Below are 26,951 nucleotides of genomic sequence, written 5' to 3' on the forward strand. Positions count from 1 at the left end.
AATAATAATAATAATTCCACTTTTCTGATTACCATCATTACCATCATTACCTTCCAGCTTTTGACAAGATGGAAGGTGTTGTGATTGGTAGGAAGTTTCTAGGGATGCTATGGTTCGCTTGGCGCCTACAGTGTACTCCTTCTGTCACCAGCTGAAGACTTTATTTTCTCAGTATTTTAACACCTAATTTAACTTAAATTTAAACTTTGCTGTTTTAATTCCATATTTTAACCTATATCAATTTTTGCTGTGTGGTTTTATCCTGGTTGTGCTTTTTATATTGTAATTTATACTTGTGTTTTTAGATTGTTGGTTGTTTTTATGCTCTTCATGATTTTAATATTTGTGAACCGCCCAGAGAGCTTCGGCTATTGGGCGGTACAAAAATGTAATAAATAAATAAATAAATAAATAAATAAATAAATATGGGAACACCTCTTGGTGTTGCTACATCACTCCCTCTAACAGTAAAATCAAGTAGTGAGTGCTGACAGAAATGGAGCCAAGATGGGACACAGATGAACAAGAGCGCCTTTCCCCCTTCTGCTGTGTTTTTAATTTGTGTATGTGTGTGTGTGTGTGTGTGTGTGTGTGTGAACATATTACTTTAGTTAAGTTTTTAACTGGCTGCATTTTTTATGCAATTTTATTGTGGTATTTACTGTAATATTGCTTATTGTGTACTGGATTTTATTGTTAGCTACCTTGGGCGGTTTTTTTTTTTTTTTTTTTACAGATAGGAGGGGTATAACTGTAATAAATAAATAGTAGAACTCGTTTGCCGATGTATAAAACATCTTCTAAAAAGTCTAAGCAGGCAAAATCTCTGAAAACCAATGATGCCGGAGCATGCTCAGTAGCCACAAAAGTTGAGTGGCAGTTGAAAAAGAAAAAAGAGACTTGTGGAAAGGAATGGAATGGCCTGCTGGAGGAGGGTATGGCTGGCTGGCTGGCTGAAATTTTGAATGGTGTAATGTTTGTTGCCGTTCCCATTGTCACAGTCCCCCCCGCTCCTATCTAAAACTTTTGTTTCTACAGCTATGTTTGTGATGTTGGCCATGCTGCTGTGAGTACAAAGAATTATGCCTGCATTGCTCCAGCATTAGCCAAGGTAGCAAGAATTGTAAACTATCAATTCAAGTTATTAAAGCTTGCAGTCCCACTATTTTTTCTTATTACAGATTAAGATTAATCTGTCCATGTACAACACGTTCTTTATCCTTTGCTAATCCCTTTTGCTCCTGACGTTTTTGGTTTTTCAGTATATATAAAAAAATCAACAATAGGTACTCACGGCTCAATTCACGCACATATTCAATGAGTTCACACGGCTTTTCCGAGGGAGGGGATGAAAAGAAAGACATGTTAGCGGTTGAAATGGTCTATTTCTCAATGGACAGCATGTACCGCGTTCCAGGTATACATACCGAAAACACAGACGGACCCCTTGCTCCTTTTAAACCCTAGAAGAACAAGATCAGAATCAGAGATGTATATTGAAGGTCACCTCATCCAACTGTCTGCACTGGTCTGATTATGAAGCGTCTGGGATATAATACCAGCTTTGTCTATGGTGCCATAATAGATTAGCCTAAATTAAAGGCCTAAACAGATGCAATATATACTGCTCTCAACAGTGGTAAGCTCTTAGGCTCCTATATCTTGAATTTCCTCCTTCTGTCTCCTTCGCTTGCCCATGCAAGTTCCTCTTCCTCCCTATTTTGCATCATTGCACTGAGCCAATGCTAAACATGTATAGGGTTGTCTGTAATGATGCCTGGCTTCACATTCTGGCTTAAAGTAGTGAGACAATGTTTAGTTGATTAGTCAATAAGATTAATGGTAAAAGGTACTCCTAAGTAATTGAGGAGCAAATAATTATGAGTTAACCATGGTTAGTATTAACCTCAATACAGACCAGAGCATGATTAACCCTGGAAAAACAAAGGAGGGGAAAGGAAGGAAGAATGAAATAGTGGAGGAAGGAGCACATGAGACATGAGGGGGCTCACAATGTAACAATGTTAGGAAACTCTACTTCTATATGAGGGCTCCTTATACCACCAATTGTTCTCTGCAAGCAAGTCTTTCCAAGCGTTTGCTAGCCAAATCTTGAGGAACATCAACTTGATCCATACACATAAGCAGGCTTCAATATCATTCAGATTGCCATGCTGAATGGAAACTGCATGTGTGAAACAATGTTACGCTGGGTTAAAACAACAACACTGGTCCACATGATAATCCTTACTGAAGAAGATCTATGTGCACATATCCAGACAGATAGCCAGCATGGCCATGGATTTAATTTTATTTATTTCATTTATATCCCACCTTTCCTCCAAGGAGATCAAGGTGGAATACTTGATTCTTCCCCTTTATCATCACAACAAACCCATGAGAGAGGTTAACCTGAGACATAACCAATATCGCAGTGAGCTTCTTAGCCAAGGTAGGATTTGAACCTGAGACTCCCCATTCTTAGCCCAACATCCTAACCTTTACTTCATTGCACAAGGATCTGTGGATTGAAGCTCATATGAATCCAACATCCTCCAGAAAGCAGAGAACATGAATGCATGCCAATGGAAGTAAATGGAACAGAGAAGCTTCACTAGAAACTCAGGGCACAATTCATGAGGAAGTTCTTCTACACAGTCCCCTTAATGTTCTATAGGGCAGGGGTGGGGAACCTTGTCTCAGGGCCAAATCTGGCCTTCGAGTCAGGCCCGGTAGGCTTCCCCAGAATCACTCTCTTCCCCCCAATCATTTCATGCTTTCCTGGCTTCAGTGCAGTATTTTTCCCTGTTCTAAAAGGCTGAAATGCCTCTTTGAAGGCATTTCTAAAGGCATTATGTAGAAGGAAAGGATTCCAAGAAGTGCAGCCTTTTCTCACCTGTGCTTGTCAAAATGCCCTCTTCTATAGAACTCGCAAAGCTACAGGAGCCAGAGCCCTGTTCCTCCTTTGCATCTGATCACCTCATACCCCACTGATTCCCTGAGCAGGGAGCCACTGGCAAGAAAGATCTCCATGTTGCTCACAGATGGGAACACGTTTGAGTAACAACTCAGACTAGTTCATATACTCTTGCCTGGGACAGAAATAGCGTCATCACATTGGGGAAATCGCATTTCCTTACCGTCGCTCCTCCGCCCCCACTTTTGTTCCTCATTATTTCCTCCTTCTGCCCGGAGGGGAAAGAGGAAGTAAACAAAGACCACCTGGCTCATTCGGGGCCGTTTTTATTGTGCCGCTTTTCCTGCACACAACAGGAGATCGCAGCACATCTCGTTTTTTAAAGAAGACAGATTAAAAGGGGTCTATTTTGTGACAGAAAAACAAGCAGAAGGAACGGGAGGCACGGGGGAGGCAGACAACATCATCTAACGGGGGCAGTAAGGGGGCAGTAGCAAGCGTCCAATAAAACGCTCATCTGATGAACCTCATTGACAACCACATAGAAATTCAACTACCGAGCAATGAAAAAAACATTTTTATCTGTTTCTGATTCAGATAAAAATAATAATAGATCAGATCAAAACATACCGGACGTCCTGGATTTCCCCGTGCTCCTGGATCACCTTTTCCACCTACTTGTCCTGGAGGACCCTAAAGACATTACATAGTTAATTTGTTTTAGTTGCAATATAACATCATATATAAATCTATGTATAGTGACAGCCAATTAGTATGGTGTGATACAAAATATTAAGCATCAGGAGCGACAGTTAAAAAAATACAAGTTGTTCCTACACACACACACACACACACACTTTTCTATGACAATAGCATCAACTAGGACCACTCTGTGTGAAAATCCACAATCCAGTTGGACATCTGGGTGACTAGGGGTGATAAACTTCTTATGGATTACTACCCTGTTGCTGTGGTGGTGGTGGTGTTTTTTTAAAGGATACTGGCTTGATGACTCCATAAGTATGAGAAATAATAATAATAATAATAATAATAATAATAATAATAATAATAATAATAATAATATGAGCCTTCATCTGAAGAAAGACCCTTAAAAGATCTCAGATCCACACTGAGATAAAGCATGAGTTTTACAATTTTGGCCTCATGCTTGTGGAACATGGTTTTTTTAAAACAACAACAACAACAATAACAACAGGTGGTTTTTTTATTTTGAGAGCACTACAAGATTTTTCCTCCCTTGCGTTTTTTTCATGGAATGCTTATAACACACAGTTTGACTAATGTGTTTATTTTTCTATTTCAACTATTTTAGATTAGTAATTGTCTTTTGAAAGTTTTGCTATGTATAATGTTGCCACTTTAAATTTTTTAAGCTGCTTTGAGCCATCAAATACATTATATTCATAGCTACATTATTGACACAAGAAATCTAAAAGTCAAAGGATCATGTTTCTCAACTTTGGGAACCCCACATGTGACTTAAGAAAAAAAGTCTTCTGAGAAAGTACAAAATGAGGTATACACTAGGGGTGTGATCCGCTCCGATTAGGAGCGTAGAAGCAGTAGCGGATTGGCCTGCTCCACCTTACCCAGAGGCGGAGTAGGAGCGGACCGCGGACCCCTAGAAGCAAGGCGAAGAGAAGCGACCATTTTTCAGAGCTCCTAGTTCAGGCGGAGCGCTCCGGTCGCCATCTTGAAAACATTTCGCCATAGGATTGCATTGCGGCAAATAATCGCGCATAACTAGGTTGTTTTTGAAGCTATCGTTCTGGAAATTCTTGTGCTCAGAAAGTCGTGGATGGGGGTCATTTTGAGACCACTCTCACCTCTCTGCGTCGTGTGGGTCGCGTGCTATATTTTTTTGAAAATCGGGTCAACCGCGCGGCTCAAACGGCGTTTTCGGCTTTTCGCCCATAGGATTGCATTGAGGGAAAGAATCGGGGATAACTGGGGGGGGTTTAAGCTATCGTTCTGAAAATTCTTGTGCACAGAGAGTCATGGATGGGGGTCATTTTGAGACTACTCTCAACTTTCTGCGTCGTACGGGTCGCGCGCTAGAAGTTTTTTAAAAATCGGCGGGAAAAATACCTTTTTCAAAGGGCTGAGGGGCAGAGTCAGCTCCCGGTCATGATGATCCCAAAGTTAGAGGAGGGCATAGGCAAAACAGGTAACTTGGGATTCTGGGAAACTTCTCTTTCTTCATCTGAACGGGCTTTTCCCCGTGTTTTTTAACACAGTAGTCCCACCAAATGCACAAACACAACCTGAAATCATATACTAAGCCAAGAATAAGAGATAGAAACACAGCACTGCTCCCCACCCTAACTTTGGGGAACAACTGAAAAGATGTGGTGCAAGGGGATGAGCTCCCCTAGGGCTTCTCATTGTGGACGTGCTCCCACTCTCTCCTGCACTGGAAGGCCATTAGAGCCTTCCAAAGAGAGTAAAACAGTGGAGCAATGCCTATCATGAGTTGAAGTGAATGTTCACTTTTTAGTGGTGGAGCGATGCCTGTTATGAGTTGAAGTGAGCGTTTACTTCTTAATCTCAGAGCTGTTGGTAGCTGTCTTGAGTTGAACTGGCAGCTGCTTCCCCCTCCCCCGGGCACGTCCCCCTATTGCTGGTAAAAGACAGATACAGCCTTTTTTTAAAAAATCTTCTTGCTGTTTATTCAGCAACACTGCTGCTTTTAATTCCACCCCTCCTTTGTTTATTTATTGATTTATTCCATTTTATATGCATTACTGGCTTATCCTTGGCTCACTTCCTTATGCCCCCAGAAATGCCAGCTGCATGCCTGCCTGCCTTCCCTCCCTCCTCCCCTGCCCACCTCGCAGGGATGTTGTGTGTGTGTGGCTTTGACTCAGGGGAGAAGTCCTTCCTGCGCTCACTTGGAGTTTTGGAAGTTCCAGATTTTGCAGGTTTAAGCCCCGCCAAAAAACAGGGGATGATGGGACTGCCTTGAGTCTCGGCGTGCATATGTATCCCTGGATAAGCTTTCATGGTGGTGCGTTTGAGGTTTTTTTTTAACGTGCAAAATTGACGGAGCTATGGAAAGGGGTGTTGGATTTTCATAAATTCCCCAAAAATCAGGGGATGATGGGACTGCCTTGAGTCTCGGCGTGCGTATGTATCCCTGGATAAGCTTTCATGGTGGCGAGTTTGAGGTTTCTAACGTGCAAATTGACGGAGCTATGGAAAGGGGTGTGAATGGGGTGCCCGATTTTCAAAAATTCCCCAAAAATCAGGGGATGATGGGATTGCTTTGAAACTTGGCGTGCGTGTGTATACCCCCATGAGGTGTCATGGTGCCAAACGTGAGGTTTCTAACTTGAACAGAAAAAAAGTTGTATAATTTTTTAGCTTTCAATGCAAGCCTATGGGGGGGGAAAAACGGAGCTCCGGATCCGGATCCGGAGCTCCGAGCGGAGCGGAGCGGAAGTGGGCGGAGCGGGGGCGGGGCGGAGCGGCCCGATCTGGAAAATGGCGGATCTGCAAGTGAAGCGGAGCGGGGGGTCCGTGCACACCCCTAGTATACACTAAACTACAGGAATCGTGGGTAATAACTAAACAAATAGCTGTTGACAATACCATTCTTCCTTTATGCCCTTTGGGTCCAGGTTCTCCAGGATTTCCTATATCTCCCAAATCACCCTGTTGAATTGAATATAAAGCAAATAGGTAAAATGGTAAAGAATTCAAAAAATAAATGTTCCTGCTCATTCACTCTTCCATGGCAAGTGCTCTTAATGCTGATGCACAAACAAACTAGTTAGAGGTAATATGGAATGTGTGCAATCATAGATTCACTAAGATGGCAGCTGATTGGTGCAGGGGATGCATTTGGTACCCACTGTCCTATGGAATTCTGCTACCCTAGGGTGACCATATGAAAAGAAGGGCAGGGCTCCTGTATCTTTAACAGTTGCACAAAAAACAGTGGCACAGAGAAGAACCTGGTGAAATTCCCTCTTCATCACAACAGTTAAAGCTACAGGAATTCTGCCCTTTTGACCAGATACAAGAGAGGGCAGGGCTCCTGAAGCTTTAACTGTTGTGATGAAGAGGGAATCTCACCAGGTTGTACATATATACAAATGACACCTGCTGAAATTCCATTTTCTATCCAACTGCTAAAGATACAGGAGCCCTGTCCTCCTTTCCATATGGTCACCCTATGCTACTCTCCAAATAAATACCTAACATCCTTTTTTTGAAACTTAAAATGGCAGACCTAAATCTTTTCTTACTGACTTTGATAACTATGTAAATTCTCCCCCTCTCTCTTATCTATACATACAGTATATGCCACACACTTGCATCGAAGTAGAAGCAAAACAAAACAAGCATTTCCCGAACTGGCCACACTCCAGATGTGTTGAACTACAACTCACATCATCCTCAGTCAGCATGACCAATGGCCAGGAAAGATGGGAGTTGTAGCTCCACACATCTGGAGGGTAACAGACTGGAAAAGCGGGGAAAGGAAAGGAAAGGATGTTGGGAAGTGAAAGGAAAAGTTGTGAAAGGAAAAAGGTAAAGGGCATCCCTCCCTAACCTGTTGTCCCCCAGAAGTGTTAGACTACAATTCCCATAATCCCCCAGCCAGCTTCTTAAGACTGCAAGTTATTATAGAAACTGAACAACCCTTTCCAGGGAGTTCAGCAAATGCAAGCTTCAACTTTCATCGGACTTCAACAAGCAATGGGGCTGCTTCAGAATCTCAACAATAGATGTGATTAACTCTCCAAAATTATTTTCACACACACACACTTTGTAAGGCACAAATTTATTACCAGAAATGACAATAACTATTGTACCCACTGAGTTACCCTCAGAATAGATGTGCATGGATACCTGCATTCCAAAGTCTCCTGGACAACCTTCTTGTCCCTATAATTTAAATAATATATGTTACAATTACCATCATAGATACTTTAGCTGGTGTTTGTTTTTTGTTGCTGTTTTTAAAACAAGGAACAATGTACTTTCTGGAAAACAGAAGACGTACATAAAGTAGGGTGTATAAGTAAATAATAACTACAGACTAGTTAATCACCCCACCCTAGCAAAAATATTCACAGACTACAAAAAGTGTGCTGCACTTGTTATAATAACCAGTGGCTGTTAATCAATTCCAAGCAAACATAGTTTATTTGGCGAGAATCCTAAATGCATGTTATTTATTTGCAATATTTCTAGACCGTCTTTCAACAAAATGTTCACAAAGTGGTTTACACAACATAAAAAGTGGGTGGGTGCATTTTAGTTACAAAAACAACAGTAAAACCCTGTTCCAGCTAATTCCCAAATGCTTGGCATAATGATATAGGGTTGAATACAAACTTAGTCATACTCAGAGTATACCCATTCAAATCAATGGGACTTAAGTTAGTTGTGTCTACTTAAAGTCCCATTCATATTTTAACCATAAGTGTGGATAATATTTTGAGATGTTTCCAAACCAAGTAGTGTCATCAGACGGGGGAAAATCATGTTTCCTTACCTTCAACTTCTGTCCCACAATACTTCCTCTTCCTTCACATGGGGAAGAAAGAGAAAGTAAACAATGACCACATGGGCCATTCAGTGGGCATTTTTATTGTGCTGGTTTTCCTGCACACAGTAGAAAATGGCAGCATATTTTGCTTCCCAAAAAAAATCGGATTTATTTTGTTGCAGAAAGAAGATCAGAAGGAGTCAGAAAGGCTCCTGTGAAAAACCTTGAGTGGCCAGTAATGAGCATGCTATAAAATGCTCGTCTGATGACACTCAAAATCAGAGCAGAGCAACCTGAACCTCCTGAAGAGATACGTCGACCCTTGGATCAGGAAAACCTCTTCTATTTCCCCCCCCCATTAACTTCAAAGGGTGAGCAATTTTGTACAAATAAGTTTCCACATTAGTAGGCTTACACTCCAAAAGAGATAGTGCTTTAAGGTGATGACTCATGAAATGAGTGGTGACATTGGACAGTGGGAATAATTTGGTCTCGAAACACTGCAATTAATAGATAGATAGATAGATACAGATGGTCTGCCTTACTTCATGTTGTGAGGAAAGATGACATTAAAGTATGTAATGAATCAGGAAGTGCACTAAAGTGTGAATGTAATAGCCACAATCCAAAGAAGAAAAATGCTTGCATGGCCATATTTTCTCTGAAGTTTGCTATGCAGCAGCTCTCACTCCTGAAGAAGCAAGCCACAGTTCATTTTAAAAAGCAGCAGGCCTCTTTGGTAGTGGGAGCTGCTCCAGAAAAAACACACACCCAAAGAAAGCTTCAAGTGCTCATATGGTTATCTTAGGCCCTTTCTACACCAGCCCGGAAATCCAGGCTGGTCATGGCTGAGTCATGCGCATCCAAATGACACACAGGGATTCCCGGGGGTGGGGTGGGGACGAGCACGGGTTTTCCCACGTGTAACCCCTGTTAAAACCCAATTCTTCTTGCGGTCTCGGGATCGTCCCGAGACTGCAAGAGGTATGTGGCCACCTGCCCCTGCTTTGTCCCACCTCCTCGGGAGAAAACGCGAGGAGGTGGGAAACGGGCACAGGGCACAGAGCTCTTCAGGCACTCCATACCCATCGGGGGTGGTGGGGGAGTGGGAGCAGGGGGTTTTTTACTTACATTTTTGTTGGAGCACAAGTGCGCTCATGTCTGTTTAAAAAGAAAAGAAAATGGCGGGCGCAACATCCCTCCTTCCTCCCGGGATGTTGCGCATTCGTGTGGACTTAGGGGAGGATCTCACAAGCAGAATATCGCAAGATCCTCCCCCACCGGGAGGTGTAGAAAGGGCCTTACAAACATGTAAAGAACTCCTTTAGATATTAGTCACTAACTAAATATCTTCTCAGTTAACAAATCTCTGGAACTCATACCTGTTTAGATTAGCATGTGGAAGTCATATTAAAAATGGAACCTGGCACAGAAATGTACAATGCAAGGCAGCAATGCAAGGCAGCAATCTTGAACACTGATATGCCCCCCACCCCCGCCTATGGGTTCTAATGGGACCTAAACACATGGAGTGACATACAGATTTGATTCCCAGTACCTAACCTGGAGTAAGTTCTAAATAGCATGAAAGCAAGACTACATTTTCAGTATCAATTTAAAAAGAAAGAAAGAATTACCTTTGGTCCTCTCTTTCCCGATCTGCCAGTTGCAGGAGTCCCTTCTTCCCCCTAGGACAGATAAGCAAGGCCATAAGAAAAGCCCTGCTGGATAAAACCACAGCTCCATCTACTTTAGCATCCTTTTTTCCACTACCCTTTGGGAAATCCGTGAGGAAAGCATGGAGGCAACTACTTCTTGGGGCTTGTCTTGACGAGGGGTTTGCCCCGGGATGGATCTCCAGTGGCGCTAGGTCATTTATATGATGCAGCAACCATTGCAGAGCCATCCCAGGGCTTTCCCCTGAAGTTCCAAATTAAAAATGTTGGCGACTTACCCCAACTTTTCCCCACTTGTTGCATTGGCTGGACAGGGGCTGGGGGGCGGGCCAGTGAGCCAAATGGCCTGCCTCCACGTGTCCTCCAGGCAGAGCCGTGGCCTTGGAGAGAGCACCCTTTCACAAAGTAGAGTCACACACACACACACACCTCACTTCTCACATGAAGCCAGAGATGCATGAGATTTGTGGGTTTTTTTTTAAATGGTCCAATGTAAAGGGAGGGTGGAACCGGGGTGGGACCGTGCCTCTTAGATATATGCTTGGAGCTAGAAAGCACTTGACCAGGGAGGGGTGCGCCGAAGCACAGTGGCACCCATCTGGTGGTTCAGCAGAGAGGCTCCTCCCTCCCCTCATTACAACCCTTGCACCCTCTCCTTCATGTGGGGACAATGTGAAGGAGCGCAAACATGGGAGTTTGAGGGCTCAAGGCGCCAATGTGCCTCTGTCAAGACATGGCCCTGGTGCTGCTGCTTCCCAGAAAGTGTTATTCTGGCATACTGCCACTGACCCTGGAAAGTCCACGATGAGTAGCCATTTTAAATCCCCTTCCTAATCGCTCTTCACATACCCCACCTTGATGCTGGGCTGCCCAGAAAAGTGGTGTAGAATTTTGATTTTTTTTATAAATATATCACTCAGAATACACACAGCCCTGCCAATAGGGGCCATTTCACATTACCCTTTGAGCTTGGGGAAGATTCATTCCATGGAACGAGTGAGTAAGGGGAACATAAATTACAAACCCTCAATCCCCGACGACCAGCGTGGCCTGTTGCTCCTGGGGTACCAGGATTCCCAGGTTCTCCCTATTGAATGAAATGAGCTTAGTAGCAGATGAGAAAAATGAATGAATAAGCTAACATAGTTACTGAGGTAGAACGGTGAAAAACTTCAATGGAAAGGTAATTAAACCTTTAATAATACAAGTGGTCACAATTCCCAAATATAGCCAAGAACCTAAGAAGTGCCCTGATGCTGGATCAGACCAAGGGTCCATCTAGTCCAGCACTCTGTTCCCACAGTGGCCAACCAGCTGTTGACCAGGGACCAACAGAGCAGGACACATAACAGCAGCCTCCCACCCATGTTCCACAGCAACTGGTGCACACAGGCTTACTGTCTTGGATACTGGAGGTAGCACACAACCATCAGGGCTAGTAGCCATTGATAGCCTTCTCCTCCAGGAATTTATCCAACCCCCTTTTAAAGCCACCCAAATTGGTGGCCATCACTACATCTCTTGGTAGTGAATTCCATAGTTTGACTATGCTCTGTGTGAAGAAGCACCAAGCATGTGAGCTATACTAGAGTGACCAGATACAAAAGAGAGCAAGGCTTCTGCAGCTTTAACTGTTGTAATAAAGAGGGAATTTCACCAGGTACTGTGTGCACACAAATGACATCGGCTGAAATTCTTTTTCTATTCAACTGTTAAAGAAACAGGAGCCCTGTCCTCCTTTCCATATGGTCACCCTACCTAACCTGCCTTTAGTAAAATTTTGCTAAGAGATCAGGACATTTTTGTGATCATTGAGTTGGCCTAATAAAGGTATTAACTATATGGATTTTTAACTTTATCTAATGGCCAACATGGCTACCTTTCTCATTTTTGTTTTTTGTGGGTTTTATCAGGATTCCTGTCTGCGCGGAGGCTTCTCCTCATGAGTTGAAATCCCCTTCAGAATTTCTCCTTCAACGCAGGAAGGTTGGAAACTGAGCAGGCAAAGATGGGGACATTTTGGGCAGGGCTTGTGTGTAGGCCCCCATTCCTTCCCCATTTTTAATCCTCACATGAGCAGGCTGCTTCCACAGGGCTTTAGTCACTAAAGAAGGTGAACACCATAATCTAAGTGCTAAGAATTTTCCTTTGGAAAAAATAACAGATTCTAAGGAATCAGGCTTTGAGACTTTGTCTTTGTCATTTGTGGGTTGTGCAGAAAGGTTAAAGACAGACGTTTGAAAGCTTACTTTATTTCCTGTAGTTCCAGGTTTTCCTAGATTTCCAGTAGAGCCTTTCTCTCCAAAGTTTCCCTAAAAACAAAAGAAATTTATATAAACAAAAATATAATTTTGTTAAAAGTAAACCAAACACGTCCCTTTTTTTTGGTAATGTCTGAAGACTGGCTGCATTCATGTTGAAAAACCCCTCACCTATACCATTCTTCAATTATATTTTATTATTGAACCATATTCAAAAGAGGATTTTTTGTTTAAAAATGGGACGAAGATTTGAGTACACAAATTCAGGAACAAGAATAGACTTGGATCTTTAATAATATGCCAGGTAATTTAATGAGTATAAAATCGAAGGACATTTTCTTTCAAGTCATTTTTCAATGGTTTCTGAGGCAAGATCTACAGTACTGCTTTATAATGGTATTGAAGTGCTCTAACGTTGGGGCCCGTGACACATTCCATTTACTGTTTCCAAACCGCTTTCATAGTGTCAGATCCTGCTTGGTCTACATTTGGCCTCACTCCTCACAAGTTAAGTAAAATGTATCTTAATATCCTAGATGAATGCTGGAAGTATCAGGCTCCGAGCTGAGGTCTTATACGCATATTTTGTAGGGGTGTGCACGGACCCCCCACTCCGCTTCACTTTAAGATCCGCCATTTTCGGATCGGCCCACTCCGCCCCGCCCCCACTCCGCCTGTGCCCACTCCGCTCCGCTCGGAGCTCCAGATCCGGATCGGAGCTCCGGTCCCCCCCATAGGGGGGGGGTTACTGGGCCCTGCCGCCATCGCCGTCCATGCGGCGACGGCGGCACAGCCCGGTAAGGAGGAGGGGGGCCTTACCTGCCTTCGTCCGTGGTCCGTCGCCGTCTTCAATTGAGCCCGTGGTTCCACCAGGAAGTCTGGGCCGCAAGTGCAGCCCAGACTTCCTGCTGGAACCACGGGCTCAATTGGAGACGCTGACGGACCGCGGACGGAGGCAGGTAAGGGAGAGGAGGGCGGGGGGGTTACCGGGCCCTGCCGCCATCGCCGCCCATTCGGCGACGGCGGCAGAGCCCGGTAAGGGACCAAGGGGGAGGGGGCCTTACCTGCCTCCGTCCGCGGTCCGTCGCCATCTTCAATTGACCCCGCGGTTCAAACCCCACTTACCTTTCCGGCGGAGCTCTGGATCGAGGCGAAGGATCCGCCTTCACCTCGATCCTCTTCGCCACGCTCCGCCGGCCCCCCAATCCTCTTCGCCTCCGCCTTAAGGGCAGGCGAAGCCCCCCGCTCCGCTACTGCTTCTCCGGTCCGATTAGAAGCGGAGCACATCCCTAATATTTTGGGTTTGGCTAAGAAGTAAACAATTCTGGAGTGAAATTATCATTACAATCCATCAGATGACAGGATATCAGCTATCAGCAAAAAACTAAAACAATTTTATCTGTTATTTGAAACACAAAATTGAACCTGTAGATGTATAAGTAATATAATAATTTCTATTGGTGGTCAGGATATCAATTTCCAAACAATGGACAATGTCAGAATCACCTAGTATTTCAGATTGATTTAAGAAATATGCTTTATAACCTCTTTTTTCTCTTTTTGCAAAGCTAATATTGTATAAGAGGGCAATTTAATCCATCAAATTATAACTTTATATGAAGATGGTCATTGCACATTATTTTGGAGTACAGAATTCCAAGATAATTTTCCTATTTATTAATTTATTATTGCTATTTAGTGCAGTTTGGGGATATTTTTGAATGTCTATATGCATGTTTCTGTGGTTCTGTGAGCCTGAGACCGCGGGCGTGTAGCCCGTTCTGCCGCTATTCCCGGCTACCGCATTTACTTGCAAGTAGCCGGGAAAAGTGGTGGACGGTGCGCAGCGCTCCGCAGGAGCACTGCGGCCATCAGGGCAGGGTGTGGAGATGGGTGGGTGGGGGGAACAGAGACAGGGGGGATGGGGGGAAACGGAGGCAGGGGGGATGGAGGGATCGGAGATCGCAGGCGGGGGGATTGGAGATCGCTGGCGGGGGGGATCACGGCCAGGGTGGGGAAATCGGTGGCAGGGGGGAGCGGGGATTTTTTTTTTAAAAAAAACCCAAACCCCTACCTGCCGTCGCTGGAGCGCTCCTGCACTGCTGGCCCTTTAAAACTTTTTTTAAAAAATGGCGGGCGTGACAGCTCTCCTCCAGAGCTCGTCGCGCCTCGCGTGTGAATGAGGGTGAGATCCCGTGATAGTTGCATCACGGGATCTTCCCTCCTCTAGCCTGGTAGGTCTAGCTAAGGCCTAAGCCATAGTTTTGCAAGATCTGCAAATACAGGTATTGAATGAGAGCTTTTCAGTAGCATGCACTTTCCACTGAGTGGAATCTCCTCTCAACCTCTTAGTACACCCTTCCATTGGTTATTAAAACAATGAATATTGGTGATCGAAATAAAAGTTGCAAGAGGTAATTTTACCTGAAGACCGACACTTCCTGCAATTCCTTTCTCTCCTTTCACACCTTTTGCTCCTTCTGCCCCCTGAAAAATCAGATTACATCAATATAAATATTGTTAATTCATTCAAAAAGAGTGAGCAGTAGGCCAGTTCACATGTTACTGTCATGATTTCATGCTCTCCCGCTGTGATATGAGACAATAAAGAGATCTGCCAAGTAATGCACAAAACTTTATTCATCAAATAAGCAGCTCTTTGCACCTGAAGGGAATGTAAACACTAGGAGCTTTCCTCTAGGCTAAAACTTGGCTGACTAAACTAGGCAATTGTCCTTTCAACAAAAGGGAACGTTTTCCCCTGAGCCACTTTTGCTTCAGGGAGGATTCTTCTGAAGAAGTGTTTGGCAAGAAGCTAGCCAAACTGATTGCCTCTCCCCTGCTTTCAGCTCCACCAGCTTGACCTTGCAGCGGACTCTGGGATCAGCCAACTCTGAAGTCTCTCACTTCTCTAAGGAAGCCGAGTTCCCACAGACTAAGTTTTTAGCATTCTCTCTGATAAAGCCCAGTGAAGATTCATCCCTGGTTCCTGAATCACTTCCCCTGCTTCCTGTGTTGGCTGGTAAATTTCTAGTCTTGTTTCTTCTTGTTCAGAATCTGATTCCGATTGATAGCCTGAAACCTCTTTCCCCATACAAGGTAGAATAGGCCTGATCCTGACAGTTACTATCCAGTAAGATATTGTTATATATTCCCTACTTCACCAAGCAGTGAGATGTTCTGATATCATGGATGCAGATAGCTGATTAATGCACTGTGGAAGTTTGCCAATATATATATATGAGGTATTGGCTCATGCGTGGGAACTGTTCCAAAGTAGTTCTGATATTTGCAAAATAAGTTCATGTATACTGTGCAAGAAAAGCACACTATGAGCTTCTCAACATGAGCAATTTATTGCACACTCATGATTGGCCACTCACAGAAGTTTGTGGGTCCTTTGCATGATTCTGTCAACCTTCAGGACGTCTCCAATGCTTTACCCTGGTGATCTTGTTGTTGTTTTTAAAAAATGGAGCTAATGCAATATTTGAAATAACCATGGGATTAATTCTACCACTAGATGACACTGCTTCATTGAACTTTATGGAGCATTGCCCAGATGGGAAGTTTTCAATTACACACCAGGTGGTTGCCATCTAAAGAAGCCCATACTAAACATGGAAAGACCCGAGAGAGAAAAAGGCTGGTAAGGATGTGGTTTTTTCCCCTTAATGTAGAGATGCCCTATATATTTGTATGCATCCGTATCTTTTCACATGTACATACATACACACACACACACACACACACACACACACACACACACTGAGAAAGAATAGTATTAATACTCACCTGTGGACCTAGAAATCCTCTATCTCCTACCCTACCATCTGGACCAGGAGTTCCTTTTGACCCCTGTATGAAGACACAATTCTTGCTGTTAATTATTTCCTCTCGCTTTCTCTCTTTTAGAGTGTATTACTTTTGGCAGATTTTAATCACTTGGAGTCTTTATTCTCATTTAGATCAAATTACAGCAGGCACAATCCTGCTGAGAATTGAAACAGGGCTCAGCAGAGCACTCTGCTCCTTTGCTCATTGGCCGACACATAACAAATGCCCTTTGTTATGCTAAGAGCACGATATTTGGGTCCGATCTTACAGCAATACCTGTGGAGGTCTGTCCATGAGACTGTAATCTGTCCGCTTTGTAGTCAAGACAGATATTGGCAAAGGCTGCACATTTTCTTTCTGTAGTCATTGCTGTTAGGGGAAGTCTTAAAGGAGAATGCTGTGTCTTGTCAGGGGGAAGACGGGAAGTCACCTACCACCATACACTCTGACAAATCTTCCCTAAGTTGTCACAAACTGCCATATCAATACATTTTCATGCAAGATTGTGGTAATGTGAGAAGGCCAGGTAGCTCCATACCCCACTAACCTGCTCCTCTGCTTCCCACCAGGCTGTTCCTGTATGGAATGCCCCATATCAGTCTTACTGTAAACTTGTAAAATGAAGAAAACATACCGCTGGGCCAGGACGTCCTCTCTGACCATCAGCACCCTGTGTCAGAAATAATGTGTATTACTTAAATGCCTTAGCTTTCTTTCATATTTAAAAATAATCACTGTGATTTTTTTGTATTCCCCCCCTCCTCCAGTCAACTGGCAGATCAGTTACTTCACTGTTTTTCTATGCATTTTAGTGTGTATACGTGACAGAACTATTCACGGCCATGGAGAAGCAAGTAAGGAAATTAATTATACTGATCCTACCAGTCCCGTGTATTTCTAGTAATACTTGTGGTTACTCAGAGGATAACATCATTGTTTATCGAACATCTTATTTTATCGCTTCAGAATTTGATTCAAATTGTGGTGCTTTCTACAAATGTTTGGCATAGGAATGTCTTTTCATCAATCAAGTAAAAGAGGGGTGGGCAACCTGTGGTCCTTGACTTAGAGCATCATCAGACGAGGGTAGGGGTGGGAATCGCATTTCCCTACCGTCGCTTTGCCTCCTGCTCCTGTCGCATAATAGGGATGAACAGCTTCCCCTTTCTTCACACAGGGAAGAAAGGGGAAGCAAGCAATGACCATGCAGCCCTGTGCTGCACACAGCAGGAAGTGGCGACAAGTTTTGTCACAGTCAAAAGAATTGGATTTTTCGGGTCTTTTTTGTGATGGCTCTGGCTGTAATCTTCTTCCGTCTGCGAGCAATGCAAGTGACCCCTTTGAGAGGGTCTGTGCTTGGGTTCCCAGAGACATCCTGTCAATGTGATGCCTATAAACTGATATGGCTATCGGTTGCTAGTGATGGCTATATATTACTTCCAATATTTATTATTTATTTATTTATAATATTTATTTACAGCTCCCCATTCAAAATTCTGGAGCGGTGTACAGGATAAAATAAAATAAAAACAGAATAAAACACTTTAAAATAGGTTTTAAAAGAAGCAAAACGTCAAGAGGCATTATGAGGAAACAAAAGCAGGCTTCCCATAAGCACCTGGTTGGGCACTGTGGGAACAGAATGCTGGACTAGTAGGATTCCTCTTACGTTCTTATTGTTGCTGAATATCTTAACAGCCTAATCTACACCAAGCAGGATATAACACTATGAAAGCAGCATATAAAAGTCAGGAGCCACACCAAGCAGGATATAGCACTATGAAAGCAGTATATGGTATGTGTCAGTGGGACCCGACAGTGCACTTCAATTCCACTATAAAGCTGGGCCAGGACGTCCTCTTTGACCCTCAGCACCCTGTGACAGAAATTATGTATTACTTAAATGCCTTAGCTTTCTTTCCTATTTAAAAATAATCACTGTGATTTTTTTGTATTCCCCGCCCCCAGCTCCTGCCTTTTATATACCGCTTTCTTATGACAATATCCTGCTTGGTGTAGATTAGGCCAATATCTGAGCAATTCCCTGCCTCACAAAAGGTGACAATAAGAGGTCTAACTGAATAGAAAGACCTCACTGTAGCACCTATATTAACCATACTAGTCAATACATATCAGTTTTCCCCCTCCAAATATGAGTAGGTGTATTTTTAAGTATGAAGCTTAATGTATATATGCAAAGGTATGGACAATGCCTATTCGTTGAGTGTCTGTCATAGTTTCCAAATGCATTTCAATAGAGGCAATGAAGAGTGCAGTCCTAAGGATATTTGCTCAAAAGGATTATTCAGTTCAAATAAGGAATTTCTATTTTGGTATTATCTAAATAAGCATTTCCCAATGTAGTTCACTTCAGATGTTTTGTACTACAACTTCCATCTGCCTCAGCCATAATTGTCAATGGTCAAGGATTATGGGGCATGTAGTCAAAATCACCCAGACGGCATCGCACTGATCTCAGTCATGTGCTATTTTTGTTGAGACATGAACTGGCATCACAATTGCTGTAACAAAAATAAACCGAACTGGGTTTTTTTCTGTTGTGATAATTTGTTATTTTATTAGTTCATAACTTTTTATCCTGCATTCCGTTTTCTGTTGTGGTCTATGACTAAAAGAGAAATAAGATTGAATTGACTATAAGACAATAGAAAAGGCCATAGTTTCTATCCACTGCTGTGGGATAGATGTTGAAAAACTTTACAAGAATTGTTTGTGTCCTCTCCTCATTCCCATTGTGCAAGAAGACTATCTTGCTGTGCCAAAAGGACGCTGAAAATAAAATCTTGGCTTTCCCAGTTTACAGTAGTACAACAGATGCATGCTCTAAAATTATTTTGGCAGCACAGCATTAGGAACTGAATGCCTTGGGCAAGACTCCATCCTCTTTAATCTGTCTTTCTGCCTGATTACTCTACCCCAACAAACTGTTCAACTCCGCTAGGATTAGAAAAGCTGAGAAGGAAGAGGAGGAACTGCCTCCAAAATACATATTGATGAGCATCCCAAAGTGTTAATGAAACAAAGATTTCCCCTTTGCAGAAGTTGCCAATTCATAAAGACAACATGGTACTGAATTTTCTTCATTGGATCTGTCATTATCATTATTTTGCAAATGTTCTACTAGAAAAATTGTTCTTCACAGTTAGACCGAAGTTATGGGTTCTACAGTCAATATCTAACTTGGAATTCTCCTATTATTTTCTTTACTAAGGGAAGCCATATTAATGTTTAATGTTTTCATCTATATTAATTCTTACTTTGTTTCCTTGGGATCCCACAAAGCCGGGTGAACCTTCTGGTCCTCTTTCTCCCTGTGAATGGAGAATTTAATGTGATATTATTAGTCAACAGCAATTATTATATTTCTTAACCTTTCTGTTTTTTGACATGTCTTAGTTTCACCTGGACAGATGTAGAAAGAGTACTCACTTTGAAGTAGGGGTGGAAGGGACAATAATATGTTCCCTTCCCTAAAAGAGTACCAAAAAAACACACCATGGAAACAGAAGAATGGGGTCAAATCACAATGACTGTGTTTGTCACATGACAACTACGGCTATCAAATGATAGGCAGAATATATGAAATAGCCATCACATATTTAACTATCACATATTTATGATTTTACTATTGATTAAAGTTCTAACCCAGTGGTTCTCAACCTTCCTAATGCTGCGACCCTTTAATACAGTTCCTCATGTTGTGGTGACCCCCAACCATAAAATTATTTTTGTTCTTCCCTACACGATCCATTGTCATGGGATGGTTTGCTAATGAAAATAATACATAACAATAGCTTTAATAATACAAAAGATGATACATGACATAGTTCAGTCAATACAGTTTCCTAAGACCATCGGAAATATGTGTTTTCCGATGGTCTTAGGCGACCCCTGTGAAAGGGTCATTCGACCCCCAAAGGGGTCCCGACCCACAGGTTGAGAACCGCTGTTCTAACCAATGGAGGCAAGCATAGCAGGCAATAGGTTCGTCAGTTGATAATTCAACTAAATGCATACATTTACACCATCTAGCTTGCTTGCAATTTTTTCACCTCCTTCACGACAGGTTTCCTGTTCATGATCACATGGAGAAAATGGTGCTTTTTGCCAATTATTGTGCTAGCTGTTTAGATAATTATCTTAGATGACTTGCCTTAGTCAAGCTATAAGGGTAGATTACTTACACTATCCACATGCAACAATCTTTTACCAGGTATACTTCCAGTTAAACTCTTTGAAAATACACATTTTAATTGACAAGGACCACTTCTCAGCCATTTTATCCACTTGAAAATTAGTGGTTTCTTTTTGGTTCTACTTCGAGGGGGGTGTCTTTTGGAGGAAAAGAATAGAAGCAGCAGTCATTTTGTTTCCCCAAGAAAGTCCTGTTCCAAGGATCTTTTTTATTTGGGGGTGGGGGGGCGGGGTTCAAAATGGCTGCTGCCATAGAAATGGCTCACTGTGAGCCACCATTATAGTAGATAGCAGTTGAATCTCCGCAGAAAACATACAACTTTTACAGAGTTGGGAAATTGTTCTTTCAGGAGCTCATTTGATTGAAGAGGTGAAATGTTAAAGATTTGTCCAAAGAAAGGGCAGTGGCTGAAGTAGTCCAGATAAAAATAAGAAGTCACAGTTTACTATTCCCTGCAACCCAATTAATTCTGAAATACTCAAAAAAGTGAAATGGTTCAGTGAAGCTAAGTGAAACTATTCCTCCTTGTATTACTGAGTCAATTCCACAATTTTTGTGGCAAATCCCTGCTTCTCTACAGTCCTAGAATTTTAAACCTGTTATTAATGAATTAAATAACTCATCGCAAGGATTTATCTAGTAAGCTTTCAGTCTAATTCACAAGCCATCAGTGCCTTATTTAAGGATTTAATGTTTGAAAACAAGTAAGTTGTAAGCAAAATCATACTTACCTTCCTCCCTCGTGTCCCCTTGAGGCCAGGACTTCCTCTTACGTAATTGTCCGCTCCGGGATTACCCTAAATAATAGTTTTTAAAAGGTATCTTTACATGAAAACAAAGTCAAATATCACTCTAATTGAGATCTCTGTCTGTGCTAATCTCTTGAAAAACGTGCTGCTACTTTTTACATACAAGAATACTGTAACCACACATAACACTCGAATGGGAAAAGAGTCCTTCTTGTGCATGAATGGATGGGATGGAGCCAGAATATGCAGCTCACAGTATGACCTGGAGAGACAATGGTTACAATCTAGACTCAAATGTGTTATAAGCAGAAAGCAAGAATTAAAACTACATGCAAGCAGATGGCTCCAAGTGATGAAGGCAGTAAGGCAAGCCACACACTATATAGCAAGTCATATAATACACAGTTACATAGCACTGATTTATTGGTCACTATTTACATTTGAAGGATACCGAGGCACAGTAATAACCTGAGATCAGTCAATGAATCTATGCTTCCGTTTTTTTAAGCAGAAATAACAAGCCTCAGAGCATATGCAGAGTGCCTTTCTTCATCTCTTAGTAATTGCAGCTTCCCCACACACGTTGGCCTAATCTACACCAAGCAGGATATTGCACTATGAAAGTGGTATGAAAGTGGTATATAAAAGGCAGGAGCCACACTACTGCTTTATATCAGTATTGAAGTGCACTGACAATTGTTGGGGCCCATTGACACAGACCATATACTGCTTTCATACCACTTTCATAGTGCTATATCCTGCTTGGTGTAGATTAGGCCCTAGAATTAAGAAGCAGCATTTACAGAATGATGGCACATCCTACACAGATAAAAGCCTAAGAATCTCTTTCTTTAGAAATTAAGCATTGACCCATCATCATTGCCAGCAACCTAGAGATGGGTGAGCAGCCTGGTACTCACCCTGAAAAGCATTTATACTCCTTGGAAGTTAAAGCTGCATGATCAGAACACCACAGAGGGCCTCTCCAAGCATTCGACTTTACACTCTTGCTGGCTGCTACTCCTTCCTCCTTCCCAAAGGCACCAAAGCCCACCTCACCATGGAGAAGAGAAAAGGGATAACACCTGGCTGAGAATTCAAACCACAATGGGAGAGGCCTGAAGAAAACTTACAGGATCTCCTTGGAAGCCTTTTTGACCATCATCACCAGGAAGTCCCCTTGGTCCTGGGCTGCCCTGAAAATGTAAGACCGTTGGGTGAAAAATCTTGCAAATGGACTTGTCTCAGTACATTAAGTGCTCAAAATCCATGCCTATCTGGATTCAGTCCCTCCTCTGTATGCATTTGTCACACAAAGTAAGCAGTGGCCTCCAAGGCTGTGGAGCGTTTTCTTAGGGCATGGCTAGACAGGGTGATATCCCGGGGATCACCCCGGGATCGTTCCTGTGCGTCCATATGATGCACAGGGGACCCCGGTACCAGGGAGGGATGATCCCTCCCTTTCCCTGGGATATTGCCCTACCCTTCTATCCTGGTTTTTCCTGCGGTCTTGGGACGATCCCAAGACCACAGGAGGTGCGGCCCGGCTCCTCGCAAGTAATCGCAAGGACCCGGGATCCAGGCACAGGGCCCATTGGGGGTGGGGTGGGGACCACAAGGTGTTTTTTTTTAAAAAAACTTACTTTTGCGGTTTGAGAGCTCATGCACTCCTTTTCAATTAAAAATAATAATTAAAAAATGGCGGCCACAACATCCTCTGGGGACATTGTGCACCGCTTGTAGCCCGAGGGGAGGATCTCGCGATCACACAGCCAGGACACCAACTTATGAGGATGGGAATGCCTGGAAGAGGAGGGGTTGTGGGAGCTCCAACCACTGTTCCCCAGGCATCCATTGCTTGAGGTGACAGTTTCACTTTGTCTAAAGGTAGGGCTGGCCCTGGTTTCAAGAAACACATATCCTAGATCTTTTACCAGCCAGTGCTTGCTAAACCATTCCTGTCCTTTGAAAAATATGTGAAACATTTCTCTATCTTATACTATCTTTCCAACTCTGCTCAAATTCAAATGTAAAAAAAGAAAAGAAAAATGGAATCTAAAATAATACCAGCTGGCCTGGGTCGCCATTTTCTCCCTTTAGTCCTGGTAATCCACGCGCTCCCTTTGAGAATATATAAAAAAAGAGAAATTATTTTGTGCATTTAAAAAGGTAGCACTCGGACACAAGAAAATGCAAAAAGACTTACCTCTTCTCCATCAATTCCATCAACTGTATCAATCCCATTCTCTCCCTGAGAGAACAAAATCAGAAAATATGAATTCCATTGTTACCAGTATAGTCATCTTGTGTAAGCAGTCCACTGAACATTAGAATCTATGTCAAGTCCAGCAGCTGCCCAAAGACATGGATTTTCAATTAAAGCGTATGTGTTTGGGGTGGGGTGGGGTGGGGTGATGGAGAGGATTATGCCCACTTCCATTCTGAGCTCCATCACACCTACTTTCCCCCCTGGTTTGCCTCTGTGTTTTTTACCTTGGTTGCATAAGCTCAGCAAGCGCTCCTCCCTTTCACAATCATTGCTATACCGGTGAACTCTCTTTTCACTTGTTTGCTCTCCCACTGCTATTGTGCCCAACCCACCCCTTCTGCTTCCCCCTCTAGTTCATTGGTTCTTGTCGTTGGACATTGTGAGCAAGTGACAGCCTTCCCCTCTCACTCATTAGAGTTCCTATGGGAATTAACCAAAATGCTTACAGCTGTGTCGTTTTTAAAGATAAACTAGGTGAAATGAGGTGAAACTAGGGACCTTGAAAGCTCTTAATTAGGGCTTTAGGCCTGCCAAGTTTGAATCAGGTTGGTTCATCCCTTGATTTTTTTTTAGGAATTTTAAATTCCACCCCACCCCCCAGTCATTCCTTCCCATTAATGCATACACACCTCTCCGATTCTGTGCAGGGGTGGATTAAGGCAAAATCGGAGGTGTGCGTGTGTTCAATGGAGCTCATTTATTGCCTGGGCTTGATTCCCTTACTCAAGAGTAAATCCCATTGATTTCAACTGCATTTACATCCAAGTCATACTAAAATCCGGTGCATGCTTACCTTTGAGTAAACCCCATTGAACAGAAGAGAGAGACTTACTCCGGGTTCTAGTATTTTGAGAGTGGGAGAGTGTATCTGTGTAACAATTAACTATGTCCACTTTTAACAAATTAGCTCTTTGTTTGACAAACATTACAGCAAAGATAGCTACTTTGTAGATAAGTAGTTTATCTCTCCCATTTAGAAGGAAGTCAGTCACTTTTCTGCTCTTCATCAACAGTAAATGCATAAATACATTGAGTTTTTGTTGCATACATTTGCATGTTTTCTGTAGCTTGCCACTTACTAACAATTTTTTTTCTTCCCCCCACTTTCTTATTCTAGGAGTCATTTCATCAATCTTATAACACAAAAGCAATAACCAAGACTTTGTAGAAAGTAAACATTGCATTACTGTACCGTTTCTCCAGTTAGTCCTCTTAGCCCCTGCAATGTTTAAAAGGGCAGATGTTTTATTTAATGAGGCAAAGAAAAAGGAATCCAATATCTTGATGAGGCTGAAGTTGATGGTTTTGATGTATTCTTACCTTCTGCCCATGATTGCCTTGGCATCCCATAACACCTTGTTCTCCCTCTGGTCCAACAGTTCCCCTGGCACCCTAAAAAAAGAGTGACAATCAATGCAAATATACATATCTTACATAGAACTGATAAAGAATTCCAAAGATTATAGAACTTACTGGCTCCCCATCTTCTCCGGGATGTCCCGGACTGCCATCAATACCAGCATGTCCCTGAAAATGAAATTGTATTTGAAAAGTTGGTTAATGAAATTCTGCCTTGAATTTAGAAACACATTCAGCTGAACACCTTAATACAAAGTGATAATGGCACCTTTTATTCAGTTGTCTGCTTAGAAAAAGCTTAGAACCAACAGACAGATACATTAATATAAGTTCAATTTGGAATATTTTGGTTCCCCCCCAAAATATGGCACAGTTTCTTGTGCATTATCACTATTTATTATAGCATGCTGAAAAACAGCTGATCAAAATGTCCTTGTAGGGTGGAAAGCTGTATTGCATAGATCCAGGGCTCCAGCATACCTCCTTTTTTATGCAGTTTTCATCTGAGGTTTCCACCTCCATTTCTTCAGCAAGTTGAGCACTGGGGCACTTTCACATCTGTGCATTGTTGCGCTCTTTCAGCTCATGTATCTTTTGACCTGGAGTGCTACTATATCGGTGAAATCTCAAGCCCCACCCCTTGGGAAAGGTTTACAGGGAGGGGGAGTGAAGGTTTGTTTTGCTCATTTCAAAGGGTGGGCAGATGAACAATCATTTCAATTTCTTTTGTGAAGGAGCTCAGGTCCCCTCCTTTGCTCCAAGGTAACCAAAATGCTTACCTCTGCGTAAGTTTTAAAGATAAAGAGATCAAAATTGGCACAGTGATAGCCCTTAAGGAGGACTTTCAGCATGCCAAGTTTGAATCAGGTTGGTTTATCCCATGATTTAATTAATTTTTAAAACATGCTCACTAACCACTTGCTGCAAAAGGGTTAGTGGCTTAACCATGGTTTAGTGTGGCCCATCATGGAAAATTAAAAGGAAAGGAAAAAAAGTGCTTGAAATCCTCATGGAGCTATCAGCTGTGCATTGTTCTACCCAACATACATTTAAATGCGATCTCAAACAGCACAAAAATATCCTTACCAGAGGTCCTTTTTTGCCTCTTGGCCCTGTGGGTCCCTCCATCCCTGCACACCTACAAAGCACACAGCAGCATTTTCTCTCAGCAATTGTGACCTTGGAAGGAAATCACAATAGGTCAAATACGTGGTCTTTAGAAAATCCGTTCTCCTTGATGTTGCTGAGCACTGCAGCTACTGCAGCCCATGTGATGACCTTTGCCAGCACCCACAGTAGAGGGTTTTAAGGTCTTGATATTTCTCTGATAAACTTACCATATACTCATGTAACCTTTTGGCAATATTTTGTATGCCAATAGTTAATGGATAATTATATCCAAATCCTTTTCCAAATTCAATGTGATGAAGTTTATCGAAGTTGGTGGCTCCTTCCAAGGCAACGGTGATCAATCCATCGAGTCCTATTTAGAAGATGAATTGATTAAAAAATCCCTATTTTATTTCATTTCCCTCATTTTTCAGTTAGTGAAAACACTGTGAATTTAATTCAGGTAATCATGTGGGAAATAAAATGAAGAGGGCAAAGAATGTCTTGTTTGCACAGTTTATTTTTGCACAGCTCTGGCTGGGGAATAACTGGACGTCACTTTGTAAGAGCTAATGGAAGCAAATGGTCACACAACATTCTGAGATAGTGAAACTCGGAATCTGAGTCAAAGCGCCAACAGTGTCATGCCCCTACTAGAGGAGTCCTCCTCAGAGGAAGAGCTAGAGGCCCCAGAAGCCAAGGAGACCCCAGACCAGGGACTCCCGCCAGGAGCCTCAGCCTCAGGGAAGGTGGTTGCATGGAGAAAGGATGGAGCAACCCCCTGATTCTCAGGAGCGTCATCGCCTCAAGGGTCATATATCATCACTTTACTGATCACCCATATGAAGACGGTCCTTCTTCCTCAGAGCCAGAGTTGCAGCAGCAATGACAACAAGGGAAGCAGTTAAGGAGACTGCCTCAAGTACGTTTTGGGGTGGTTTAGGTGGTAGCAAGACTGGAAATTTAGGGGGAATCTGTTTACTACTTTACTGAGCATGCTTCGAAGTTTGCAATCAATTCCTAACCTAATAGTGAA

At 42.7% G+C, this 26,951-nt stretch overlaps 1 protein-coding gene across 2 annotated transcripts in view; it reads right to left on the reverse strand.

Annotated features, from left to right (window-relative positions):
- The window catches only part of LOC134397680 (collagen alpha-6(VI) chain-like), a 69,965-nt gene that overhangs the window by 11,314 nt on the left and 31,700 nt on the right, over window positions 1-26,951 (reverse strand). For both annotated transcript variants that reach the window (XM_063124553.1, XM_063124545.1), the window contains exons 11-31: window positions 26,143-26,288; window positions 25,892-25,984; window positions 24,920-24,973; window positions 24,767-24,838; window positions 24,639-24,665; window positions 23,384-23,428; window positions 23,245-23,298; window positions 22,311-22,373; window positions 21,160-21,225; window positions 19,491-19,544; window positions 16,847-16,882; window positions 16,171-16,233; window positions 14,800-14,862; window positions 12,364-12,426; window positions 11,139-11,201; window positions 10,076-10,126; window positions 7,796-7,831; window positions 6,530-6,592; window positions 3,548-3,610; window positions 1,428-1,463; window positions 1,295-1,331 (exon numbers count right to left, since the gene is read on the reverse strand). In XM_063124553.1, coding sequence (XP_062980623.1) covers window positions 1,295-1,331; window positions 1,428-1,463; window positions 3,548-3,610; window positions 6,530-6,592; window positions 7,796-7,831; window positions 10,076-10,126; window positions 11,139-11,201; window positions 12,364-12,426; window positions 14,800-14,862; window positions 16,171-16,233; window positions 16,847-16,882; window positions 19,491-19,544; window positions 21,160-21,225; window positions 22,311-22,373; window positions 23,245-23,298; window positions 23,384-23,428; window positions 24,639-24,665; window positions 24,767-24,838; window positions 24,920-24,973; window positions 25,892-25,984; window positions 26,143-26,288 — 1,248 coding nt within the window. The remainder of the gene's footprint in view (window positions 1-1,294; window positions 1,332-1,427; window positions 1,464-3,547; window positions 3,611-6,529; window positions 6,593-7,795; window positions 7,832-10,075; window positions 10,127-11,138; window positions 11,202-12,363; window positions 12,427-14,799; window positions 14,863-16,170; window positions 16,234-16,846; window positions 16,883-19,490; window positions 19,545-21,159; window positions 21,226-22,310; window positions 22,374-23,244; window positions 23,299-23,383; window positions 23,429-24,638; window positions 24,666-24,766; window positions 24,839-24,919; window positions 24,974-25,891; window positions 25,985-26,142; window positions 26,289-26,951) is intronic.

This window comes from Elgaria multicarinata, chromosome 1 (assembly GCF_023053635.1).
Source record: "Elgaria multicarinata webbii isolate HBS135686 ecotype San Diego chromosome 1, rElgMul1.1.pri, whole genome shotgun sequence".
Lineage (NCBI taxonomy): Eukaryota > Metazoa > Chordata > Lepidosauria > Squamata > Anguidae > Elgaria > Elgaria multicarinata.